A 24,700-nucleotide genomic window follows, 5' to 3' on the forward strand; every position below is an offset into this window, starting at 1 on the left:
TCTGGTGATGGTTAAACTGCGTCCAAAACTATCCGTAGTGGACAGTGTAAGATACCGTTGCCCGCCGGGGTATAACCTGGACCGACTGAGGGAAACCAACGTCGTGACAACGTACGCGCAGCATCTTGAAGCAGCACTGCCACTGATGCTCCCCTTGAGGACTGCTGGACCAGGACTAAAGCAGCCATAAGCAGCCATAAGCAGCATTGCGGAGAGCGTCCTGGGATACGTACAGAGGAGTCGACGGAACGATTGGTTCGATGGCGAGTGCCAAGAGATATTAGACGAAAGGAATGCAGCACGCGCGACGATGTTGCTTCAAGCCACTTGTCAGAACGTTGAGTCATTTCGACGGAAGCGTCGTGTTTTTCAGGACAAAAAGCGTCGCCTGGAGAGTCTGAGAGAGAGGAAACGCGGGCGTTCTTCAAGAAGCTGAATGACTCTCGCAACGGTTTTGTGCCGCGGGCCGAAATGTGTAGAGACAAGGAAGGTGGCATCTTGACGGACGAACGTGAGGTGGTCGAAAGGTGTAGGCAGTACTACAATGAACATCTGAATGGTGCGCAGGCGGACAATCGGGCGTTCGAGGAGGACGTTTATGTCAGTGTCGCAGCCGACGGGGATGTTCCGGCGCCCACTATGAATGAGGTTAACGAGGCTATTCAACAGCTCAAGAACAACAAGGTAGCTGGTAAGGATGGTCTAGGTGCGGAACTCTTCAAGGTGAAAATCGAAAGAATCTGGGACAGAGAACAGCTACTGGAGGAGCGGAAGGAAGGGGTCATCACCCCGATATACAAGAAAGGCGACAAATTGGACTGTGAAAACTACAGAGCGATCACAGTGACAAATGCCGCTTACAAAGTGCTATCCCAGATTCTGTACCGGCGCCTATCACCGCTGGTAAATGGATTTGTCGGGAGTTATCAGGCCGGTTTCAGCAACGGCGGATCAACAAACGACCAAATCTTTACTATACGGCAAATCCTCCATCACCTGTTCATCGATTTTAAAGCCGCGTATGGAAAATGATGAACGAGAACGGCTTCCCTGGGAAGCTGGCAAGACTGATTAAGGCTACGATGGATGGTGTAAGGTGTTGTGTCAAAATTTCGGGCGGCCTCTTGGGTCCGTTTGAAATACGCAGGGGACTAAGACAAGGCGATGGGTTGTCCTGCCTGCTATTCAATATAGCGCTGGAAGGGGTAATGCGAAGAGTGGGGCACGATTTTCACGAGGTCCGGACAGTTCGTGTGCTTCGCTGACGACGTGGACAAAATCGGTAGAAACAAGGAGTCGGTAGCAGATCTGTATACCCGACTGAAGCACGAAGCAGCACGAGTAGGACTGAAGATAAATGTGTCTAAGACGAAGTATATGCTGGCTGGCGGAACCGATCGCGATAGGGAAAGCTTGGGCAGTAGTATTACGATCAACGGCGACGAGTTCATTGGTGACTGCGGACAATAACACCAACCGGGAGATTAGAAGGCGTATTATCTCTGGAAGTCGTGCTTACTATGGGCTCCACAAAACTTTGAGATCCAGAAAGCTTCACCACCGCACGAAATGCGCCATGTACAACACACTGATTAGACCGGTGGTTCTCTACGGGCACGAAACGTGGACAATGCTCGAGGAGGATCTGCAAGCACTCGAAGTCTTCGAAAGAAGGGTGCTGAGAACGATCTTCGGTGGTGTGCAGGAGGATGGCGTGTGGAGGCGAAGGTTGAACCACGAACTTGCGCGACTCTATGGTGAGCCAAGTATCCGGAAAGTAGCTCAAGCTGGAAGGGTGCGGTGGGCGGGGCATGTTGTGAGGATGGCGGACAACAACCCCACCAAGTTGGTTTTCACCTCCAACCCGGCAGGTACAAGACGGAGAGGAGCGCAGCGTTCCCGGTGGCTGGACCAAGTGGAGCAGAACCTGGCGAGTATCGGGCACCTGAGAGGTTGGAGACAAGCAGCAACTGACCGAGTGTCGTGGCGGAATATTGTGGAACAGATATTGCTGATAGATATTCTCTACCCTGCAGTAAAACACATCATCACTACAGATCAGCATGGGTTTGTTAGAAAGCGCTCAACAACGACGAACTTAATGAGCTATGTGTCAACGCTGATTGATAAATTAGAGAAACGACAACAAATTGATGCAGTGTATGTAGATTTCTCCAAAGCCTTCGATCGCCTTCCTCATCAGCTAGCTGTTGAAAAGTTGAGCCGAATCGGATTTCCGGACTGGCTGACCAATTGGATCTTCTCGTACCTTACAAACCGCAGTGCATCTGTGCGACTTGGAGCTGTGCTTTCAGACCCATTCGACATCACATCGGGTGTACCTCAAGGGAGTCACCTTGGACCTCTTCTCTTCGTGCTCTTTGTGAATGACATTTGCAGCGAATTGACATCGTGCAAGGTGATGTACGCAAATGATCTGAAAATTTATCGCATCATAACAACTCTGGTAGATTGTTGTGCACTTCAGATGGACATAGATAAGATCATGAGTTGGTGTGATAGAAACGGAATGACTATAAACATTCAGAAATGCAACATAATCACATTCACACGAATACTCTCGCCAATTACGTTTGAGTATGCAGTGAGCGCTGCCCCAGTAAAACGAGTTTCATCAATCAAGGACCTTGGTGTTATACTTGACCGCAAGCTACGTTTCATCGAACACTTCAATGCAGTTACTGCTAAAGCCTTTGCAGTACTAGGACTCATCAAACGAAACACCCAAGATTTCAACGACGTCTACTGCCTGAAGGCACTGTACATCAGTCTGGTACGCAGCATTCTAGAGTATGGAGTTATCGTTTGGGCCCCGTATCACACCGTACACATTAATCGCATAGAACGGGTGCAAAAGAGCTTCGTCCGGTATGCCCTTCGACGGCTTCCCTGGCGAAATCGATTTGAACTACCACCGTATGAGCATCGTTGTGCTCTTATCAACCTGCCTACGCTACGAAACAGGAGAGTTTGTCTGCAGCGACTGTTTGTGTTCGATCTTCTCGCTGACAACATTGACTGCCCTTTGCTTCTCGCTCAGCTGGACTTCAACGTTCCTGGTAGGTCTCTGCGGAGAATGGACTTCTTTCGGCGCTCTACTCATCGCACGCAGTACGGCCAGAATAACCCGGTAGATGTTTGCTGTGAGCTCTTCAATAGCGTTTTTTATCATTTTGACTTTAACTTAAGTAGAGAAATGTTCAAAGTGAAAATAGGTTTAAGTTAGTATAGTATTTCAGTCTGTACGAAAATTTATTAATTCGAAGACAATATATTAATTCATTAATTAAATCATGTTAATATGATGTATAATCAGGAAAAATAATATATCAATTACATAAGAACCCCGAGCAAAAATATATTTCAAAGAAAAATAAATTGAAGGAAACTTTCTGATTTGCAAATTTCAAGATACCTACTTATCAACGCGAAACTGGCTACATGGTGTCTTCGAAGGTTTTCATTAACGTTCCAAGTCTGTTCCTCTGACAGTGTGTGTTCACTGATTAAACCTCCTAAAAGGGAGATATCTCTTTTGAGCTACAGATTGAAAAAAATACACAAAAAATTGATCGTCAAAATGCTAAAAAAAATAATGCTCTCAACCCCCTCTAAACATTTCAAAGTTACGCTCATATAAAAGAGGAGCATCTCAGATTTCGATTAGTGAGTAGTTTAGCGATACTGAGTTTTTTGTCTAAATATTTTCTAGCAGAGTCACCATGACCTTTCGTTGCTCTGCGTCGTAAAGGATAAGCATGTAGGGTAGACGTGCCCTTATTCATCTCATTAGTCATCTAATCTACCACAGATGTCACACTATTTCGCTGATAACTCGGCTTACACTGATTGGATTGCACTTAAATAGGTATCAACATCTTTGCTTCTCTAACTAATGTGTTTAAATGGATGGGATGAATAGAGGTGCTAAGATGAATTAGGGCACAGTGACCCTAAGTCATTTTATTGGAATAAATTTAATCAGATAGATTTCATGAAGGACATTAAAAAAATAAAGGCGACGGAATTTTGAACATGTCTTATAGAATAAGGACGGTTGGTAACCCCTCTACCCCCCCCCCCCCCCTCCCTTGCTCGGGAAATTATTTACATAGAAAGCATGGATTCTATATGCCCTCTGTAGTTTCTTCGTGTTACAAAAGGAAGGAAATTCGAATGAATAGTGTTATGAATAAATAATGTTTAACGCATTATTTATATCATGGAACGACTATTCCTAATTTAATTTTATTTTCTTATTATAAAAAAATGAAAGGCGCATTTTCACTATTTCGATTTTCAACTGCAACTGGCATATATGTTTTATATGAATCAAACGGAGGCATAGCTGATCACGTTTTTCTACACGTATACTGACAGGGTTTTGATTCTCGGACACGCTCTACCGAGTACACTTCACCCTTAAATATAATAAGTGCTCAAAATCCCTGGTGAAATCTAACCATAATGGAGCTCTGGCAAATTTCTTTTAGAACTCCGGCTCAATCGGTCTCGAAATCAATTTGAGGATTGATTTGTAGTGAAAAAGCGATTTACAAGACACCCCTAATCAAAACATAGAAAGTTGCTATAAAATTTGAATTGTATCATTGCATACAATTTGAATTGAATTAGATTGCAATGTTGAATGAAAGACTGCGAAACAAAAAAAGGTTTTCGATTCAGTGCTATGAATCTAGTTCCTAAAATTTTCCTTTCAGCGCAATTATAGCCAATTTTCATCAGATTGTTCTGTTCCTATAATGGAGCCCACATTTTCCTATAGAAAATTGCATAGACCGTTATCCTAACCCAACTGAAACATGTTGGAGAAGTTGAACTGGAAATTATTTTAATCTAGCATAGAAACAATTTCTATTTGCGTTAGTCAAGTTATCATCGCAACTTTCCGACAGTTGAATGTCCAACTTCCAATCGTCGGATCAATGTTGAAAAGCCATGAGTTACGAATATAGTTACGAATATATCGGTTGAGAAATTATAGCATTTCGGATTGTTTATCACAATAAAAACCAGTTTGAGTAAATTATTATATTTTACTGTTTATTCTTTGTTCAAAATCTCTTAAAGCTTTCTTGATTTCTGTGTGTCATTTTTTTTCACTATTTTCATTCGGTTAGTTTTTAGCGATTTCAAAATATACTCATGGGAACCGTTTTTTTCAATGATTTAGCCTGGATTATTTCTATATTTATGCAGCACTTTCTATTAGTACTGCTGTACTGCACACGAAGTTGTGTTTGTTCTTATCTTCACTAATTTATCATTAATTTCCGAGAAGGCGCGCACGAACGCATAAAAATATTCCTCTATCTTTGTATCCTATATGACTTCTTCAATCGCACATCTATTGCTCGCGTTATCGTTTTTTTTTTGTTTGCTTGTAGTTCTTTCTACAGATCGAAGGTTATATGCTTGAACTATTCACTATATGTTTCCTCGTCGAACTCAATTTAGTGCAAACTTACCGATTGATCGCATTAAATTTTCCTGTATCAGAATTCCATTGCAATGAGCTGCTGTTAAACACTCTCAATTTAGTTTTTTTTCTTTCTTCTTCCTCATCATCGTCTAATCGTATCACTATACTCAAAGTACAACCCAATTTTTCGTGTGTCCTGTTAAGGATCATTCGGAGATGATTTCCACACTGTTTATTACCTGCATCTCTTCAACTGTTGTTTAGAGTCTTTTCCATGATCCCTTGTCACTTTTTACTCGTATATAGATTGTGTTAGTTTTAAAATTTAGTAAGTTTACTTTATAAAAATATGTAATACTGTAAAAGTTACCGGAGAAACTACTATGTCCAAACTTGTCAGAACGAATCTATTTGCGCGATCTTTTTTTGTCTGGTTGAAAAGTTGTCCTAGAATGAAAACCTATACACATTTCAATTTAGTAGCTTGAAAATACTCAAAACAGAAACCGCAGGCTCGAATTTTTGAAAAAAAAATGTTATCGACTGAGAGCTTTCCCTAAACTGTTATCTAATGTAATTGTATCCTTTTTGTCGTCCAAAAATTGTGCTTTGCAAATAAAACATGAAATCGAAACAGAAAAAAAGCTAAATTTGCAAAAATGGTACTATCTAGAGACGGATTAAAATTTGTTAAAGCTTAGGGAAGAGAACCGCATTTTGGAGGGACTGTTTCGTAGTGCTTAAATTGTGACTTGGCGAATCGCAACTAGCACCATCAATTTATAGGTAGAAGGTAGGGTTGCCACTTCTGTCCTGGGATAGGCTCCAAAAAACCTTGAATGTAGGCTGAAACCAGACAGAAAATTGTTTTCAATCTATTTCTCTTGACTTTAGAGCACTTTAATCGGTATTTATTACCTACTGATTCGAAAGGTACCAATTATAAACTCTTCCATTCCTTTTGTAACTCGTCAAGGTATCAATTTATTACTGGTTGAAACACATTAAAATAGTCTCACATTCATCCTCACATTACGCTTTGTGAAGAAACATTTTTCGCGTTCGTGTATAGTTTTTAGTCGGTTTAGATAGGTGTAAAATTTCACTTCCCCGGCTAACCGCAAAGAATCCAAAAGTACCAGCCACTCTCGCTGTGGAGGGTAAGCCGATCGAACATTGCTCTCTGCCACAGCTAACAGCAAAAGAAGAGTCAACCATCAGATAAGCGACAGAGTGTGGGAAGCACACTGCAGTGTCTTCCGAAATTTGTTGGGAGTTACTCGTCACCACAGTCGTTGAGAAGCTTTAAACAAAACGGTAAAGCTTTCCTCACTGGCCAACAATCAAGGACCGCTCGCTGGAGTAGCCAGCGCTATCATCGAAAGGAACATACTGAAATAAATAAATTCAGTACTATGAAAGTTGAAATTATTCGGTATCTTACCAGGCCCAGAGAATTTGATATAAAACCTGGAGGCCCGGAAATCGCCCCTGAAAACCGCAGTCAGCGGGGTAAACCCGGAGAGGTGGCAACCCTAGAGGAAAAAATAGTCGAATTACCAAGGCACTCGGTAAAACAGCACACGAAAATTTAATGGCCTATAATTTATCAGATGAAGTCACAGGTCAAAGTATTTAACGCATTGTTATCGAAGGCTTCATGTGAATGGCCCAAATTTAGTGTAAATAAAATGTAAATCAATAAGAGAAAAATTAAAATTTCAAAGCTCTCAAACTTATATTGCATGAAAGCAAAATTTCGTATAATCGAAACAGAGCAAAAAATTATCATCATGCCATCGCTAGATATTACCGAAGGTCTACAAAGGTACGCAAAGAGTGTGCAGAGTTTGATGCCAAAAAAAGTCTATCTATCGAGCTAAATTAGAATCCAGCTTTGCTGCAGAGGTATCAGAGATGGATTCCAATTGTGCTCGATAGGTAGACTTTCTTTGACTTCACTGTTTGCGCAACTGTTCTCTATAAACTGTGGATATAACATTTTCCAATTTCGATTGTGTCAATAATGTTTGCTGCTTTAAAAATCTCATCGTACTCATAATTTATCTCCACAATCGTTTTAGGGCAACAATTTTTACGTATAAACGGTTTTCTTGGAAACGATACTAATGTTTTACTGCTTCAATGGCCGAATGCACCGTCGATTTTATTGCATCCATTGCATCTTTCAACAATCGTAGTCAAACCACAAATCTCGAATCCTTCGCGGTATGCACGGTGTTATACGGGGTCGACACTACAAAAACTAAATAAAAATAAGAAGCACGATGTTATCGGAACACTTTATGTACTGCTAACAGTTACAGACATTGGATAAGCAATAAAAAGAACCTGTCATGCTAAAGTATATCTGTCAATAAATTATATAAACACGGTAGAATTGAAACACGGTATAAAATAATAAAGCTATACAACAAAGTATAAAAAAATAAACTAATCGAAGCTCTAAAAATTGTTCATAGTTTGATCAAGTTGGTTTACTATCTCCGCACTGTCCACGGGGGTCTAACTGCTAACTAACTTTGATCGAAGGTTTCTTCACTATTTGATAGTCGTCTTCCTGCGAAAACAAAAATATTTCTAATGCTACTACGCGAAGCTTAACACGCGGCGGTGGCGGCGTCGGCGGCTTACGGCGGGGGATGGCCCGCGACCAATTCGATACTTTTGTCTTATATACAGCAGTTCCACTGGAGAAAAGTACAGTTGAGCTGGGTTTGCTAATAGATCACAATGTTTGTTTTGTTTGTTTGTTCTTAAATCTGAAAAGGAAGTTGAAATGTTAGAGATTAGCGGGTCATCGGTTTATTTTATTGTCTGGCAAAAATGTATCAGGCAGGTTTATCAGTGTTCAAGTTTTTTTTTATTGAAAATAGTGCACACTTAAATACAAACGTTAAGCTATAATTAATACTAAAATAAAACAGTTGAAAATAAGGTGCTATTTAAGATTAGGGTTTTAAATAAAAGTAAGTGTAATAAAATGGTAATAAAATGATTGAAAATTGTGTACCTAATTTCATCACAAACATTCCATAATGAATATTTTAACAATTTACAAAATTATGAATTTAGTTCATGTATATTGGACTAGGTAATGGATTCAAGATAGTATTAACACTTAGTCCTTGGAACATCCGAAAAAGTATCAGGGGTTCTATTCTCACAGTCACGTCACCTGGTGACTAGAAGGAAATTTCCTGATGACATGACAATTTCGTGTTTTGATGACATGACTGTGAGATCAGGGCTAGATGTTGTTACTTTTACCATCTTCTGCTTTACAGCTTTCGCGAAGCTGCTCACGTTACGGCAAAGAACAAAGTCAAACAGGTGACATGGGGAATGAAATAAAGTTCTCGTTATTCGCTTCATTAGTGTTTTGAATGAGAATTACTGAAATTCAATCTTATCCACTGGTCTGTGATACAGCTATAGATTCGATAAGATATGATAATCTCTTTTTGGATTGTTCCGCCAAGTGATAGATGATGCTGGCAGTTACTTCGCTTTTCGTGACTGCGATTATGAATTACTAGCACAACAAAAGGAATTGTAAAAATGGTTCAAGCGATTGTGAAATTGTCGGTGTGAAAGAAGTCATTTTTCTGTCTTAGACAAAAAAATCTTACTATGGATCGATGTCCTTCCTTCCATTCCACTGCTTCCGACATTTGCTTCGCGATGCGCTATAAATTTTCCGATGCTCTCTGGAATCGTCCCAATTTGAGGGGTGAGTTGCTGCCACTATGCGCATAACTGTTCCCAAATTGGTCGTGTTCTAGCAGCAGGGAAGTAGTTGGTGATCACATATCACATCCGCCATGCTAATCGAAATACCTGCAACTTCGACGTACGTGCTCGTGTTTAGTAATAGCAGTTTGTAAAACGACCAAACATTTCTCTCGCCAGGGAATATAAATTCGATCGATGATAGCAGATCCATTGTGGTATTTCCTGGATTTTTCAGCACCTGGGTGTATAATTTTTCTGACGGAAAAGCAGTCGATCTTCTGGGGCGACCCTGGTTGGAACGTGGAGAAGACACAAGACACCGACTCTCTGTTCTAATTTTCGCCAACCTCTCAACGTGGTTCTTACGGATAGGGCAGCTACGATAGTTTGCAGTAGATTGACCACTGCAATTGGCAAACTTTATCAATCCACGTGTTTCGTTCTTGTCACTATATTCCACGTTCGCTTTTCTTGGGAACTCAGCTGAAAGATGCTTCTCAGCACACTTGACGCACAGTGAGAGGAGATGACGATTTCGCATTCTATGTCTAAACCGTTGGTATCGGTAAAACTGGGTCACATCAGTGGGTCTCAGTTCGTAGCGCCATCTTACTATACCTAATGTTGAAGATAGGAAGTCCTGGAGGTTTTACAATTCCTTTCGCAAAGTGAAGTAGATGCAAAGATCTGTCCTCTAGACCGATGACCATGCGTGAAAAACGTTTCACCTCTGTTGCGATAACGTCAAGCTTCGTTTCCAGTTCGATTACGTTAAACTTTTTAGTATTTTTTACTTTTAGTAGTTTCGAAAAGCCTTTTCTCCTGGTCAATGTAGTTGTATACCAGTTTTGGTTAGCTTCATGTGGTCTGCGGTTCTGGAAATACTATTTTTCAACATCAAATCTCGTATCTCCCTAGTTTATTTGATTATTTGGTCGGTGTTAAGTCAGACAGGACTAAGTGACAAACTATTGATTTCGAGAAAAACGAGTTTAAAGTTTGAATCGCCGCATCCTTTACATTATGATTGGAAATTTATTTTTGCCATAAGTCTTGTTAATTGTTAAATATATCAAATCAGGCTAAAGTCGAATGCAGCTGACGAAATTCTTTATCCAGTGCTATCATCTCATTTTTTAATGTTTTGCGACTTAGTCCGGTCTGACTTAACACCGACCATTTGTCGTATCCAACAGACCCCTTTGCCCCAATGGTGGTTCTTAGCATAATTATATTTAAAGCGTAGACAAAAACTTATTTTTAATCGTATTTCTAGTCCAGTGTAAATCAACTCTATTGAAATCTCGCTGAAGACCGGTAACAGCGCTGTGGCGACCGTAGTTGGTTCTCCTAAAAGGTAGTTGCAGAAGAGAGTTATTACGTAGTGCTTGAATGCGGGCTTGAAGATCCAGGCGTTCTAGAATTATAGAGCAATCCAGTATGGCAGACAGTAAGTCCGAAACGAATAGGGTTCGAGAGCAGTCTCCCTCCGGATGCTGAGTATATCGAGGCAAATCAACTGGCAACGGTTTTCGTAGCTCGGCAGTTGAAATCTGTCTCGCCATGGGAGATGTCGAAGGGCAAAGTGTATGAACCGGCATCGGACAGTCTCGATTCTATCAAACCTATTCTGGTAGTACAATATTCTAACGTTGAGCGAACATTTAATAAAGCGGTTTAAATGAACCCTGTCTTGATGCCTTGTCCACAATGTATGGTATGTGGTTTGAACGTTAGCGCCGAGACCAAGATGATTCCAAGATCCTTGACCTGGGTGTGTCTTGGAATACTCGAGTCGAACAAACGGTAATTGAACTGGATCGGATGACGTTTCCGCGCAAACGTGACGATTGAGCATTTGCTCGGATTCAGAACCATTCTGTTCTGATCACGCCACGTACTGAAGCTGTCCAGTTCACTTTGAAAAAAACAAAATCGGTATCAGTTCGATTCCGTATCTGTCAAAAAATAATCATATCGTCGGCGAAGGAGAGGCGTGATCCTTGTAGCTTGATATCAACGTTATTAAAATAGAGAAGAAAAATTACTGGGCCGAGGGGACTTCCTTGCGGGATGCTGGATGTAGCGCAAAATGATGCGGATAAATAGTTCCTAATGCTGATTTCGAGTTGCCTTCTAGCGAGATAGGAACGAAACCAGCGAAGTTGAACGTTTACCGAGCTTGGCTATTGTCGAAGTCCGCGGATAGATCAATGTAAATAGCATCGGCTTGTAGTCAAAGCAAATCCATCCAATACATGAGAGCAGGTTACTCGTTGTCGATCGTTTAGGCATAAAACCATGCTGGTCGTCTGCGATGTAGTGCTTACAGTGAAAGAAAATAGGATCCAAAACAACCAGCTCGAATAGTTTGGATACCGCGCTCTTACATGAAATTCCTCGATAATTATCGATGTTCGATTCGTCTCTCTTTCTATGAACCAGAAACACGTGGGCCAACAAGTACGAAATATTCCAGTAGCGATGGATAGCTCGAAGACTCGTCGAAGGGCTTCAAGTTATTTGACTGTATCACAATTAGAGGAACACACATCTTCTTAACCCTTAACACTCGTTGCTGACTACGATGTTTATTTCATGTAGCTGTATACCGCTACAATGGCCGCTGCCGGGAAGCTGACTACCCGGTCCTAATGTTTCTAAGATCGGTTTATTACTGTCCAGGGAAGACTGGAACGTACGGGCTTTTTGGGCCACGGAGGATAAGACTGCTAAGCGTTGAGGTTATGGTCTATTTCTACTGCGTGTTTCTGCCTAGACGGGACTTGGCTCCGGAGGATCCCATGCGACGTATTGGAGGTCACATCCACGGAAAGTTTCAGCGGCTTCAGCATGTCCGTTCGCAAGTATCCCTTCGATGAAATGAGAACTACAAAAATCGATAAAATGATCCATGAAAAAATGGTTGTTTTAGCGAGCACAAACATTCTTCTCATTACTGTATCACAATGCTATTCATGTAAGGAGGGATGAAGGTAGTTTGTTTAGCGTGCATAATCCCCAAAAGGGTGGAACTAAAAAGGTAAAATATGGAGAAAATAATTCTTTATTCCACCGAACATATTTGTATACAAACATGGTTCAGCTGAACTTTGTCGGAATCCCATTGGTATTAGTATATCGTGCAGTCGTCGATTCCATCATCTGCCACCTTATTTTAGGCCACAGATACTACATTTGAAACGATAAACTAGAGTCTTCTTGCCAACTTCCCGGCTTCCCCCAAACTTTGAAGATCTTTTCCGAGACTTGGAGAGCCGAGTGTTGTGTACTTACCAATTGTCGACTCAGTTCAAGAAATCCGGTCTGTTATCGAAAAAGAACTTCAACAAACACCACTTCCTACTGACTCGTGGTAGTGTCGGGTTCTTACTGCAGGGGTTTTGTAGTAAGCCTGCTGACTTGTTCCTCCCAAGCCTCATCCTTCTGGGGTAACCTTTAGGTATTACTTTAGGAGCGGTTGTGAGCTTGCTTTTTATTTAGAGTTAATCGTTCGTGTTTTCCCGTGATTTTTGTTTCTTGTTTGCTGTCCAACCATCGTGGTATAACAAACCTGCTCAGGTCTGTTGCAAATATCGTCCCCTGCCGAGACGTGAACCGATCTGGATCTGCTGATCATAATGACTTACATCTGTATACAACTACCTTCGCAGGGTACCCTTCTTGGTGCTTCTAGTTCCTATTCATCTACTAGCTGCTGCTAAGCATTCTTCTCGATACCGATGCCAGTTTTCTTGAACCATTTAACTCACAGCCGACAGGGAGAGCTTGCAAGTTCCGAATAAACCATTAAGTTCCTGATATCCAGAACTCAAATTCCGGAGAACTGTGAAATCACATACTGGATTCAAGTTCCAACAGCCTGTAGTCGAATAGCCAGTTCACCACTTCAACGTGGCCTCCATCGAAGAAGTCGAAACCATTGACGGACATCCCCAAGCTCTCCAGAGAAGTAGTCTGTCTGTTCATATACTAACGAGATTCGACAGGAAAGTCAAACGTTGTAGCAAAAATATAAATGGCTCTCTTTACCCAAATCAAATTGACGATCATATCTCGTGGGTCATCTTGGGACCCAGCAGATCACTGTGATGTCTCGTGGTTGGCAGTCCTTCTTCCCGATACGTGCGCCTGCATAACGAGGCCGGCTGATGGACAGGTGGGACGGTCTTGACTGCGTCGATTCATTCACCGCCGTTATTAATATATATTGTCTTCGAATTAATAAATTTTCGTACAGACTGAAATACTATACTAACTTAAACCTATTTTCACTTTGAACATTTCTCTACTTAAGTTGCGTTCGATGATAGCACAAACTAGTTGCAACCTGCGAGGTCAATTCCCGTTCAATGCTGCTCGACCTAACACGCTTTTCGGCCTCGTCGAAAGTTCCGGAACTTCCGAATCTCGCTTTTTTCGGGTCTCGGGAACACGAGCGCAGTTTTGTTGATGTCGCTGGCGATAATCAAAATTGTCTCCCGATCGCAGAGCGCACGGATAGAATATCTCCGTGATTTTCATCACACCGATGACCACGAGGACGATTGCGACCAGACCCAAGCAAAAGGGGATGGAAAAAACTAGCCTTTTGACCCGACCGAAGCAAGAATTGGCACACGTGCGCGTTCGTTTCGGCCAACCTGATTTCACTCCCGTCCACCACGAAACTTGCTGCGCGAATCTCGCCTTTATGGGAAAAAGGGGTGCCACTTTTGCAATAGCGGTCGCACTACGGCCCGACCTCGACCGTTCTCTCACTCGTAGCGTTTTTTCCTTGTACGCCTCCCGTCGGGGAGAAATACCACCGCTCTCCGTCGACTTTTTTCCAGACTGACTACTTTTTATTTTCCGTCACCCGTTCTTCCGGGGATGTTTTCAAAAAAAAATTGCTAAGCCCTTTTGCTTTCAAGCGGGCTGTCAAATGCGCAGTCCGCAGTACACACTAATCTCAAATTCCTCCCTTTTAACATTTAGATTACATAATTTACTGTAACAACGTGTCAAAAAAGCTTGGAAAGTTGGACGACTGCCAAGATTTCGTACTGAAGAAAATTTTGATGCTAGGGAAGGTATTGATACGTAACCAGAACCTCCAGACGCAATACATCGAGTTCATCTGAGATTACTAGGTCCTCGACCATTGCCATCCAGTAACTCAATCAGATGATCCGCCTGCCACATGACGATAGTTTGTACCCCTCGAAGCACGAAAATGTCGGATGATATTCGATGCCAGTGCGAAGTCGTTTCCATTAAATCTAGCTTAGTACACCTCGTCGGTTCTGTAGTGCAAAACGAGCTGTACTCAATCATGCTTCACCTTGGCACCCACAAAACAGCATTCACGAGAGATATCTTCAAAATGTACTGTTAGAATCGGATTGAACCTGAACATCAATACTACCAGCGCATCTTTTGGCGAGAAGCTTCTTCGCAACCGTTACAAGTATGGGAACTGAAAACTGTCACTTATGGTACAGCATCGACTCCATACCAAGCAACGCTACGACTGGCACAGTTAGCCGATGAAGAGTAGGATGACTACCCGATTGCAGCCGAAATAATCAAAATCGAGATCTACATGTACGATCCCCTATCAGGTGTCCATACGGTGTTGGAAGGTATCGAACGGTGCCTGAAGTAACTGGTGGTAGAAGTAATTTTCAGCTTAGGATGCGCAGCCCGACCTCGTCCACAACTAGCCACAAAACACTTCATTTTATTACACACAGCTAGCAGAGAACTAAAACACCACGGAGAAAATAAATTCTTTGTAATTCCTCCAGTACGTGTCAACAATCATAAAAGTCTTGGAAATACTCTGGGATATAGAAGCAGGTACAATAGTCCTCGCCAACCGGTTCGAGCCAGCGATAAGAGACGTTGTGACTAAGCAGTTTATCTGCGCCGAAGTCGCCAAATTCTGCGATTTTCTCGGTCTGTACTCATCGTCCTTACCAAACTACAAGCGCGATTCCGCATGTTCTCGCATTAGCCTTCAAAACGGAGCACTCACTTCCGCTAATATCGGCACATATCGTCTCAAGTACGCTATTAAATCCAAAAATATCCCAATCATTCTTTCTTCTGTTTTATCTTCTACTACGATGGTCATAAGCAGTTAGGTACTACTTTGTTTGCTGTGTCGTTTCACGTCTAAAACCGTCACGTGCACACTTTGTATATGCAGGGCGGACTTTACTGTTGTTTGTTTCGATGTTGATTTGCTGTTGTATTTCAAATTGATCGTTTCGCTCAATGTTTTGGATTTTTGTTTTTCTAACACAGTATGTTAGTTACTTTAGTTCTGATTCTATATTTTGTTGTTGGATATTGTTGGGTGGTGTAAAATATTTCAAGACGTTGAATTCTGCACTTTAAGCCTTGTATGTTGGACATTCGTACAGTAGGTGCTGCAGATTCTCTTGGACTTCACAAATTGCGCAAAGGTCGTCCGTCTCTCAGTCCCATCGGTAAAACCGTTCCTTGGTGAGCGTATGTCCTGAACGAATTCAATTCAGGACCTATTCTTTTTTCGTCTGTGTTCAGATCGAGATAGTGGCACCATTTTTTCCCAGATTCATTCATGTACAAGAAGCAAAGTTTCTTCTCTTGTCTCCATGCGTATGTTTGTTTTGTAGTATAAAATTACAACCCGTGTAACCCAGTATTTCTGTTGATTATCTTCTCTATGGTGTTTGCTATCTCGAGGATTAGCGGATCTATCTCTATTTACGTTTTTGTTTTGGTGACCTTCCTGCCAATTTTTATTTGAGGAGCTTCCATTTCTGGTTTTTCTTATATTGGAGATGAAAACTTTATGCAGCTTGTAGAAGCATGGACTGACAGGACTTCCACACGCGAAATTCCCCTGCTCCAATCTTCGGTGTTGTGTCAACTTTTCTAGGTACAACAAATTTGAGTCTGCTTGTTGGTTCTATCATCTTGTGTTGTGTCGTTGTGTTCTACCTTTTCTGTTCACACCATGATTCGATGTTCAGTCTGTGTTTTCAATACCTGTTTCTTCTTCCAATCCGGCAAATCGGTTGGACAGCTTCAGGCGTCCAGTTTCTGCTACTTTGTACGGCACTTGACTGTTCCTCATCACCTCCAAGATTCGTCGTTTTCTTTCCGTTTCTTGTATTCTCTTGGTGGTCACCTCCGCAGTTGGCGCATTTGGTGGCATCCTCACAATATGCCTCTTTGTGCCCCCTGCCGCTAATTTTGCATCGGTATCTGTTGGTATCGTTTTTTTTTTGCACATGGCAACACATCGCCAACAATTTTGGCACTGCCTAATGGGAAAGATTTATACAGCTAGCAGTGGAATAGACAGCCGTATATTTTGACGATTCTAGGAATCATCTGCCCTGTTACTGTTATCCTCAGATTTTCGGTGGCAATCGACTCCGCAGTTTTTTCATTCGTTCGACTGCTAGGATTTCTACTTCTGCCGTTGTGGAGTGTAGGAGTTGTTCTTCTTCATAACATTCGGAATCTCCCTTAACGAAAACGAAAGTTTTGTTGTCTTTGCTAGGAGAGAAAAACTTGATGTTGTGCTCTGTCAGGTCGAGCGTCTTCAGCAGGCATATAGTCGATCCGACTGACTCTTGTACGAACTGACAGCAGTTGGCTCAAATAGAACAAGAAGAAGTAGTTGTTTAGCTGCATCGAGCGTATTAACTTTTAATCAAAATTTTCCGAACTGAGTTTTTTCGCGATAACCTTCGAATTTCCTCGAGACGGGTATTTTTCCTAGTGCAATTGAATGGCCGGGGAAGTTTTTTTTTCGTCGATAGGTTCCAGATACACCGGTTTCCGAGCACTTCAGCTATGCTATTCCATGGCTTTATCTCTGTTCACGCTGCAAAGCGAACGTGAATACTAGAACTTCCTTGACGGCACAGTGAGTGGAGCAAATCGTCTGTTTCTTTTTAATTCTGGTTCTGAAAAGGACCCTTTTGCTGTGACGATGCTCCAACTCAGGGAATGAGTTGTGGAAAATTACGCTGTATTCACTACTACGATGAATTTTATTTCTTCCGAGATTTATTCTCTACTGCTGCTGCTGCTGATGTAAATTGCATCACGTTTGAAAATTAACTGACTGCTATCTTCATCTAGCACTGCCTTTATACCTACTACTAATGCAATCGTACTGTTGGAGGAGGGGCTTTGATTGCGTTTGTGGGTGTTAAACCGAACAATCTCTTATACATTTGGGATCTTGGTTTGCCACTGGGCCGGTGCTTGTTAACATTTCCGATTGTCTCGCTGTTTGTAAGTTCTGGTTCGCGCGTGCTACTTCGTTCACCGTCTTCATACTCAGCATTCAAGTTGAAACGTCCAATTAAGTCTGATCTCGATCTCATCTTACATATCGCAAAAATGTTGACCATCTGATTCAAACATCTCGCAAACTGATGATTACGAAGTCTGCATTTTTTCAGTAAACTTTCCATATCTCGATATTTTCCTTTATCTCATTTGATTCGTCGATTTCTTCAGGTTAGTCGTGTTCATACCTCCATGTGTCTGCACTGGAGAGATTATCTCAGTCGCTTGAGTAGTGGAATATTTTGCCAATATAAGAATACTGCCGTACAGAAGTAAAATAACATATCATGATCAGTGATATCTCATCGAGGTTAGTGATAGTATTCTAAAATGAAGATTATGTACAACAATGTGTGTATTAAAATAAACATCCATAATAAAAATCCATGCAAAACGATAAAGTGCAACCCAAATAGAGTTTACAAAAAACTAAGAAATTCAAAATAGTCAAAATATAATTGAAAACAATATAAACTAGCCAACAAGCTGAACAGTATTGAACCGAACACCGCCAACGACGAGCAGTGTGCTGGTCGTAGGCCGGATTCGCCCAAACGGCCACTCACAACATCGTTACTATCTACAATTCTAAATTTTCTACTGGCTTCAGAGCTTACATCGGTATCCATCGTCATGCGGGTAGAGGAGGACGCAAGTGAATGCGGTACTCCGACGGCCGAGGCGGCCGCTGCAGCAGCTGCCGCCGCCGCATCCAGCGAGGGCCTTAGTGCCTGCCGTTTGGCAACAATTTCCAGCATCTCATTCAGTATAGCACCTTCCGCCGCAACGTCGGACGAGTTTTTGTCGAGTTCTGAAATTTGAGGCGCAGTTGTTTTTTACACGACTTGCGAAGATATCGAAAGAAAGTACTCACTACTGCACGATAATCGCATATTCAGCTCCTCCTTGAGTTGCGCATGGCGATGCTCAAGCTGAAGCTCCTGCTGCCGTATGGTCAGCTCTTCGTCGCGCACCTTCAGACGCGTGATGCTGCGCATTATCTCCAGCCATTCCTTCACGAGACCCTCGTCGTTCGCACCAAGGTTTTCGATGTTCTTCTCGAGAGATTCACTTTCGCCTCGGAGCTCTTTCTCGATCTCGACGCCCCGCGTCTCCAGATCCTTTATTTTGACCTCGATCTCCTCCTGTTCTCGTTGTATCTCTTGAGCAATTCTCAGTCTGTAAGATTAGGGTTTGGATTAGAACGTTGTTTTTGTTTCATTCCTTTTCTAAGCGATTGCTCACCTTTTCAATTCAGCTTGTCGAGACGCCTTCGACATTGCACGTATTTTCTTCAATTCGTTCTTTGGTTCGTTTGTGGTGCAACTTTCGTCTGCGCCAAAACGGACAAGTCTCAGACATTTCAAAGGTATTATGTACATATGTAATAAAACTAAACCAACATACCATCGGATCTCTGGTAATTGAGTGGCAGTGGTGGAATCGGCGGTGGTTCCAGTTCTTCCGCCTCCTTCCGGCCGATCGGTGTGAAGCGATTTCCGGCAGCGGCGGCGCCGCCAGCCACGGGAGAAGAGAGCAACGGTGAACCGGACGATCCGGTCGTCGTCGTCGTCGTTGTTGGCTGCCCGGATGGGCTAGCAGCAGCAGTGCTGCTGCTGCTGCCACCACCCATCGTCGTCGTTGGTACATTGCTGGCGGCATTCTTTAAACAGTCCTCCGAAGCGCACCGTTCGTACGGAGAGCCTTCCTTGGTCTGGGAAACGGGAAAAAAGGTGAGTTAGTTTCTGAATTAAAGGGATAAGTCGAAGTGTGACAAGCGATTAATGTGCACAACAAACGGTATGGTTTTACAGCAGTAAACGTTCAATATTTATTACAAGTATTAGGAAGCAATGTTCAACAAGCGATAAGCGATCAAATGTTTAGTAAACTTTTACGCCGTAAGGGTCGAATTAAAAAAAACAACATTGTTTAATTATTTTTTGTTACGTCTCGATTGGCGCCTAATAATAATAGGTACGTTGACGGTAAGTCCAAACTACTACTAAATTACTTAAAAACAAGCTACTCAAATTAGCAAACCAAATATTAATCAAATTAATCAATAGCGAAAGCAATTTGTTAAGCAATCAAGTAGTGAAGGTATCCTTACACCAAACCCTATATTCCTCATGTCAAAGCAAGACTGAAAGCAATGGAACATGTTGTAAATGTATATAAGTAACAGGTTTTTAGCCACGGTCTCTTGCCAAGTGACGCAGACGTGGGAAGAAATCACTCACCTTCGATTTATCCTTCAGCTTTGGCGAAATCTTAAATCGCAAAAACCCTGCACCCGGTGCGGCTTTCGATCCACTCGACAACTGACCATCACAACTGCCGCCATCTTTCTTCCCATCCTTCGTGGGAGACGATTCTTTGCTACCGGTGCTACCACTTCCCGAACTGTCCTTTTTTCGACTGTTAAAAAAGTCGGACACCTTCTCGATGATACTTTTGCGACGTTCGCGATCTTTGCACTTACTACGAGTTCGTAACCGCACCTCATCACCAGCACCGTTGGGATCCGTCTGTCAATGGCAAAAAAACTAATGTATTAATCGTAAAATGACACAACAAGAAGCATACTCACACTCGGACCCTGCACCAGGTTCGGATCGGAAACGTAATCATTCAGTTTACTTCCGGTGAAATGTTGAACTGCCGTATCGGCTGGCGAAATGAAATCTGGATCGTTGCTTAGATTTTTCAGAATCGAAACGTCATTCACGCTTTTCGAACTCATCAGCTTCGGCTGGTGACGTTCTTTAAACTTAAGGTCGTCGGATTTGTTGTGCTGCTGCTGCTGCTGTTCTTGATCGTTCAGCTCACGTATGTTTATGTGGAATTTCTTCCGTAGTAATTGGACGCGATCTTCCGGTGATAGACCGAGATCTTGGTTCGATTTTTGACGAGCACGAGCTCGAGCCTCCTCGCGTAGCTGTTCCGTTAGAGTTAGCGTTTCATCTGGAGGTAGCTTTGCGTTGGTTCGTGGAGTTGCTGGCGGATTATAGACGGAGGCAGGAGTGGTCAACGCGATGTTCTCTTTGTTCGGGAAAGTCACCGTCTGAACGGGATGCTTGAAGGAACTGGAGGTGTACAGCTGCATTTTGGGGGTTTCTTGGATTTCGGTTCCAACCATCCGATTCCGCCTTTCCGGTGCGATTGGATGATAGAGCGGACTACTTTCGGCTGCCGAAACGGGCTGTTGAGGTTGCCCAGGAGTAAACGGCGACTGCCCGAGAGCATTATTCCGATTTCTACTTCGGTTCAGCCGCTTCTCCGCATTCAGCTGTTTCTTCGTTTGCAACTTGTCCATGACTAGATCGTGAATGATATCCTTTTGCTTTACACGTTCCTTGGTTATTTCTTCGATTTTTTTCTCCACACTTTTTGGCACTTCGATTAAACTTTGTTCGGTATAAATGCTACTAACGGCAGATCTCTTCGTCGTTTCCTGCGTGACCACCGGAGGCACTTCACTAATGGTCATCTCCTGTCCCAAATCCCCTTTGGATGATTTTCGTTTACCTTTCTTCACCTCCAGCGAATCCCTGGCATTACTTATTTGCGCTATTTTCTGCTGCAATCGTTTCACGTACTCGTCGTACCCGATATCCTCGATGTTGCTCTTCAACGAATCTTTCCGCAAGATTCTCTCCAAACTACCCCGTTTAACACTGGAACTAGATTCGGTTGAAACCTTTCGACTGGGACTACCTGTTGACTTGTCTGCTTCTACATGCTTAGAACTGAAAGAACTCACACTTCCCCGTCCACTACTACCCGAACCGTTAGTTACCGGACCCGTCCGATCCAATACCCCAGCCACGATAGTTGGTGCGTCACTTTCTTCCGTGGTTGTTTCACCCGTTGTTCCTTGTGAAGATGTCACCACCACTAAACTATCCTCTTCGATATCGTTCAAACTGTCAGGCTGCAACGAAGCTGTATCTTGTTGCTGTTTCAACAAACCTAAGGACTTGTTCTGCGCAGCCAACACACTGAACGTGATCTTTCCCGGCGGATTCTCATTCATGGGTGTTTGAGAGTCATCCGCTGACCCACTGTTCAGCAGATAAGTCCCTTGTTCAATATAATCAACTCCCGCAACCTGTTTGTTGATCGCTTCCACCACTTTCGGTTTCGTGGATTGGGTGAAAACTTGACTGCTACTCGCGTTTCCTCCAATAGAACGTACGGGTTTCTTCGGGGCATTCGTATCAACGAATTCCACGTAACCCCTATTTTTCAACAACGCTCGATTCGTAGCCGAGTAACTTTCGATACAACTCTCCTCTTCGGAACCCGTGTCCATAAATTCGATATCTTCAATTGCCAAATTCTTCATAATACCATCCTCGGCTACAGGACGCGGCCGTGGCTGCTGGGGAAGAGACGCCACAGGCACCGTTTGTGCAATAGATTTTTTCTGCTGCAAACGACCATGCTTAGGTTTATTTCGTTTGATTGTGCCTTTGTTGGAGTTCAGTGCGAACTCAATGTCAACAAAGTTTTCCGATACAGCGTCATCCGCCGCCCAATCTGACAGTTCAGTTTCGGTAAGATTTTGCGCGGTCAGTTCCGTTTCCGAATCGGACCCGTCGGCTTTCGCCAATTGCGGTAACAATTGCGTTGGTGCTACGGGTGTTTTCTCAGCGTCCGTGTCCGGTGATTTGCTACTAGCGAAACTAAGATTGCGTGGTTTCTGAACAGGTTGATCGACGATTTGATCGAGTACCAGCGGAAGATTGATTAATGTGTCCAATTTGTTTTCGTTGCGGGTGTCAAACTTGAGGTCAGGTTTTCGATGACTGGGACTAGTAGGATTAGAAGTTGAAACTGGCAGTAAGGCTTCCTCTTCGGGTTCAAGCTCCAAAACTGGAAGTGGAATAGGTGATTGTTCAACGTCCGCCTCCTTCGGAGGAGTAGGAGTTTCCACCTCTCGCTCCAATTCCTCTATTTTACAATTTTGCACTTCTTCTATCATTATACTATCCATGTTCATCTCCTCCTGCGATATTTCCGCTGCTATTTTCGTATCTGGTGGTAGCTTTTCCAACAGTTTGAGATCTTCCGGATCTCCAATATACTTTCCATCAATGATCATCAAACTATCGATCTGCATCAGCTCACCTGCAGTATCACGAACCTCAACCCGTGGCACAAAACGTTCATCATTCTGCGTCTCGGGACTTGTCGTCGAGTCCAGAATAAAATGTGGTATATCATCCACGCTAGATGTACTCGAAGTTGACTCCGAAATACTATCCGAATCAATATCTTCGTCCTCCGCTTCCTTATCCCAGGGAACATCGGGAACTTGAATCGAAGTCTCATGCACAGGGCTCCTAGTTCGTTCCTGTTCTTCTTCCACTTCTTCATCAACCTTATTCTCATTGTTATCCACCTTTATGCTGCTTATTATATCCGGTACATTGTTCTTCAGTCCACCATTACTTCGCAGAGTACCCTCCTTCCCCGACGGAGGAGTCATACTAAAATTCAACGTGGTCTCCACCAACGATCTATCACAGTTCGGAGAATCCGCCGTCAAATCAATAAACATATGCTTCAGATTAGATATATTTTTAATCTCCACAATCTTATCGTCATGCACTTCGGTCTGCTTGCGCTCTTTCTGATCCTCCTCTTCCTCCGTCTTTCTAACCTTCTCCGGTGTAATCAAATCGATCGTCTCAATTAACCTTTCGTCATTGTTATTCGGCCGATCGTCTTTCTTTCCATCCTGTTCCTCCTTCTTAATTTCGTTCAACTTATTTTCCACCAGGGTCGCATTGATCGTTTCCGCGTATCGCTTCAACCCACCCCCACCAATCTTCCCCTCGTAGACATTCTCCTTTTCCTCATTCCTACCGGCCAGCAAAGCTTCCTTTCTCAACGACAACAGCGACGTTGGTTGGACTGAATTCACCTGCGCCGCGGAAGCCGTTTTCCGCAGGAACGTTTGCATCGTAGGACTAATCTCCGGTGCCGGATGTAGCAGCTTCTGACACTCGGTAATGTTTGAGTGGAAACTTTTGAATTTCGAGTCCAGTGCCGACGCGGATCCACTTTTTACCACTCCCGTCCCGGTTGTGGATTCCCCGAGCAGGTATTTTTTCTTCAACTCTAAACTCTTCTTCGAGGCGATACCTTCGGTACTAGCTGTTTTACTAAGCGTATAATCTCCCGGTCGTGGGATGGAGAGGGGAGCACGGTTATGGGTGAGTTTGATCGTGGGGTCTACTTCGACCAGCGGTTTAAACTCCAGATGGATGTCCTGTTTGTGGTACGGGTTGTTGTTCGACGCTTTCTGTTGTTGATCGGTGTGTTGTCGCGGGTGAGCTGACCCGGGGAACTGCCGCCGAAAGCGAACGCCGTTTTCGATTGTCATTTGTTTGACCTGGAAGATATAATGCAATTATTTTGTATTATTTGTAGCATTGACTAGTTATTTGGCATGTTGACTATAGTGGGACTGAACTTCCAGAATTACTGGAGAAATTGATTAGCAAGCGTACAAAGGTAGGGATCCAAAAGATCATCCGAAAAGCAAAGTATTGATAAAATCTATATGTTCTTGAGAAAGTTACAATAAATAGTTTTTTTTTTCTCAACAGAACCAATTGGAAGATATATACAAATCTAAGTGTACCGATAATAACGTGCGAAAGCTTTACGCCCTCACTATCCTCATCCCAAATTTAAACATATTTGATATACCTGGCTGAAGACACCAAACCTCCATGAGGTATTCTAGTGAGACATGCTTTTTTGAATTGCTAAATAGCATCTGTGGCCCGTGTAATGGATACAGCGGAGCGGCGTCACCACAGCACGTAGAAAGCGGACGTCTTGAACCACTTCGATGAGTCTTCAAGCTATCTCTCGCTACTAGGATATTTCCATTTCTCACTACATCGGGCATCCCGCAAGGAAGTCACTTCGACCCAGTCATATTTCTCTTCTACATTAATGACGTTAATATCAAATTACAAGATCCCCTTTCTTTTGCCGACGACATGAAATTTTTTCGTCGGATTCGGGATTTCTTCAAAGTGAACGGAACAGCTTCAGGATGGGATGTGATCTTGCCAGAAGGTTCTGAACTCGAGC

The 24,700-nt window shown here is 42.9% G+C and overlaps 1 protein-coding gene across 2 annotated transcripts in view; it reads right to left on the reverse strand.

The window, feature by feature from the left end:
- Positions 1-5,064: 5,064 nt before the first annotated feature.
- Positions 5,065-24,700, reverse strand: part of LOC131683819 (F-actin-monooxygenase Mical) — a 167,137-nt gene continuing 147,501 nt past the window's right edge. The window contains exons 12-19 of one of the 2 annotated variants that reach the window (XM_058966173.1): positions 20,175-23,987; positions 19,825-20,112; positions 19,695-19,727; positions 18,989-19,295; positions 18,827-18,914; positions 18,456-18,760; positions 18,199-18,392; positions 5,065-8,247 (exon numbers count right to left, since the gene is read on the reverse strand). In XM_058966173.1, the coding sequence (XP_058822156.1) occupies positions 8,242-8,247; positions 18,199-18,392; positions 18,456-18,760; positions 18,827-18,914; positions 18,989-19,295; positions 19,695-19,727; positions 19,825-20,112; positions 20,175-23,987 (5,034 nt within the window). In that variant the 3' untranslated portion in view covers positions 5,065-8,241. The remainder of the gene's footprint in view (positions 8,248-18,198; positions 18,393-18,455; positions 18,761-18,826; positions 18,915-18,988; positions 19,296-19,694; positions 19,728-19,824; positions 20,113-20,174; positions 23,988-24,700) is intronic. The other variant, XM_058966180.1, reaches the window with a different exon arrangement.

The sequence above is a fragment of the Topomyia yanbarensis genome, chromosome 1 (assembly GCF_030247195.1).
Source record: "Topomyia yanbarensis strain Yona2022 chromosome 1, ASM3024719v1, whole genome shotgun sequence".
In the NCBI taxonomy this organism is placed as follows: domain Eukaryota; kingdom Metazoa; phylum Arthropoda; class Insecta; order Diptera; family Culicidae; genus Topomyia; species Topomyia yanbarensis.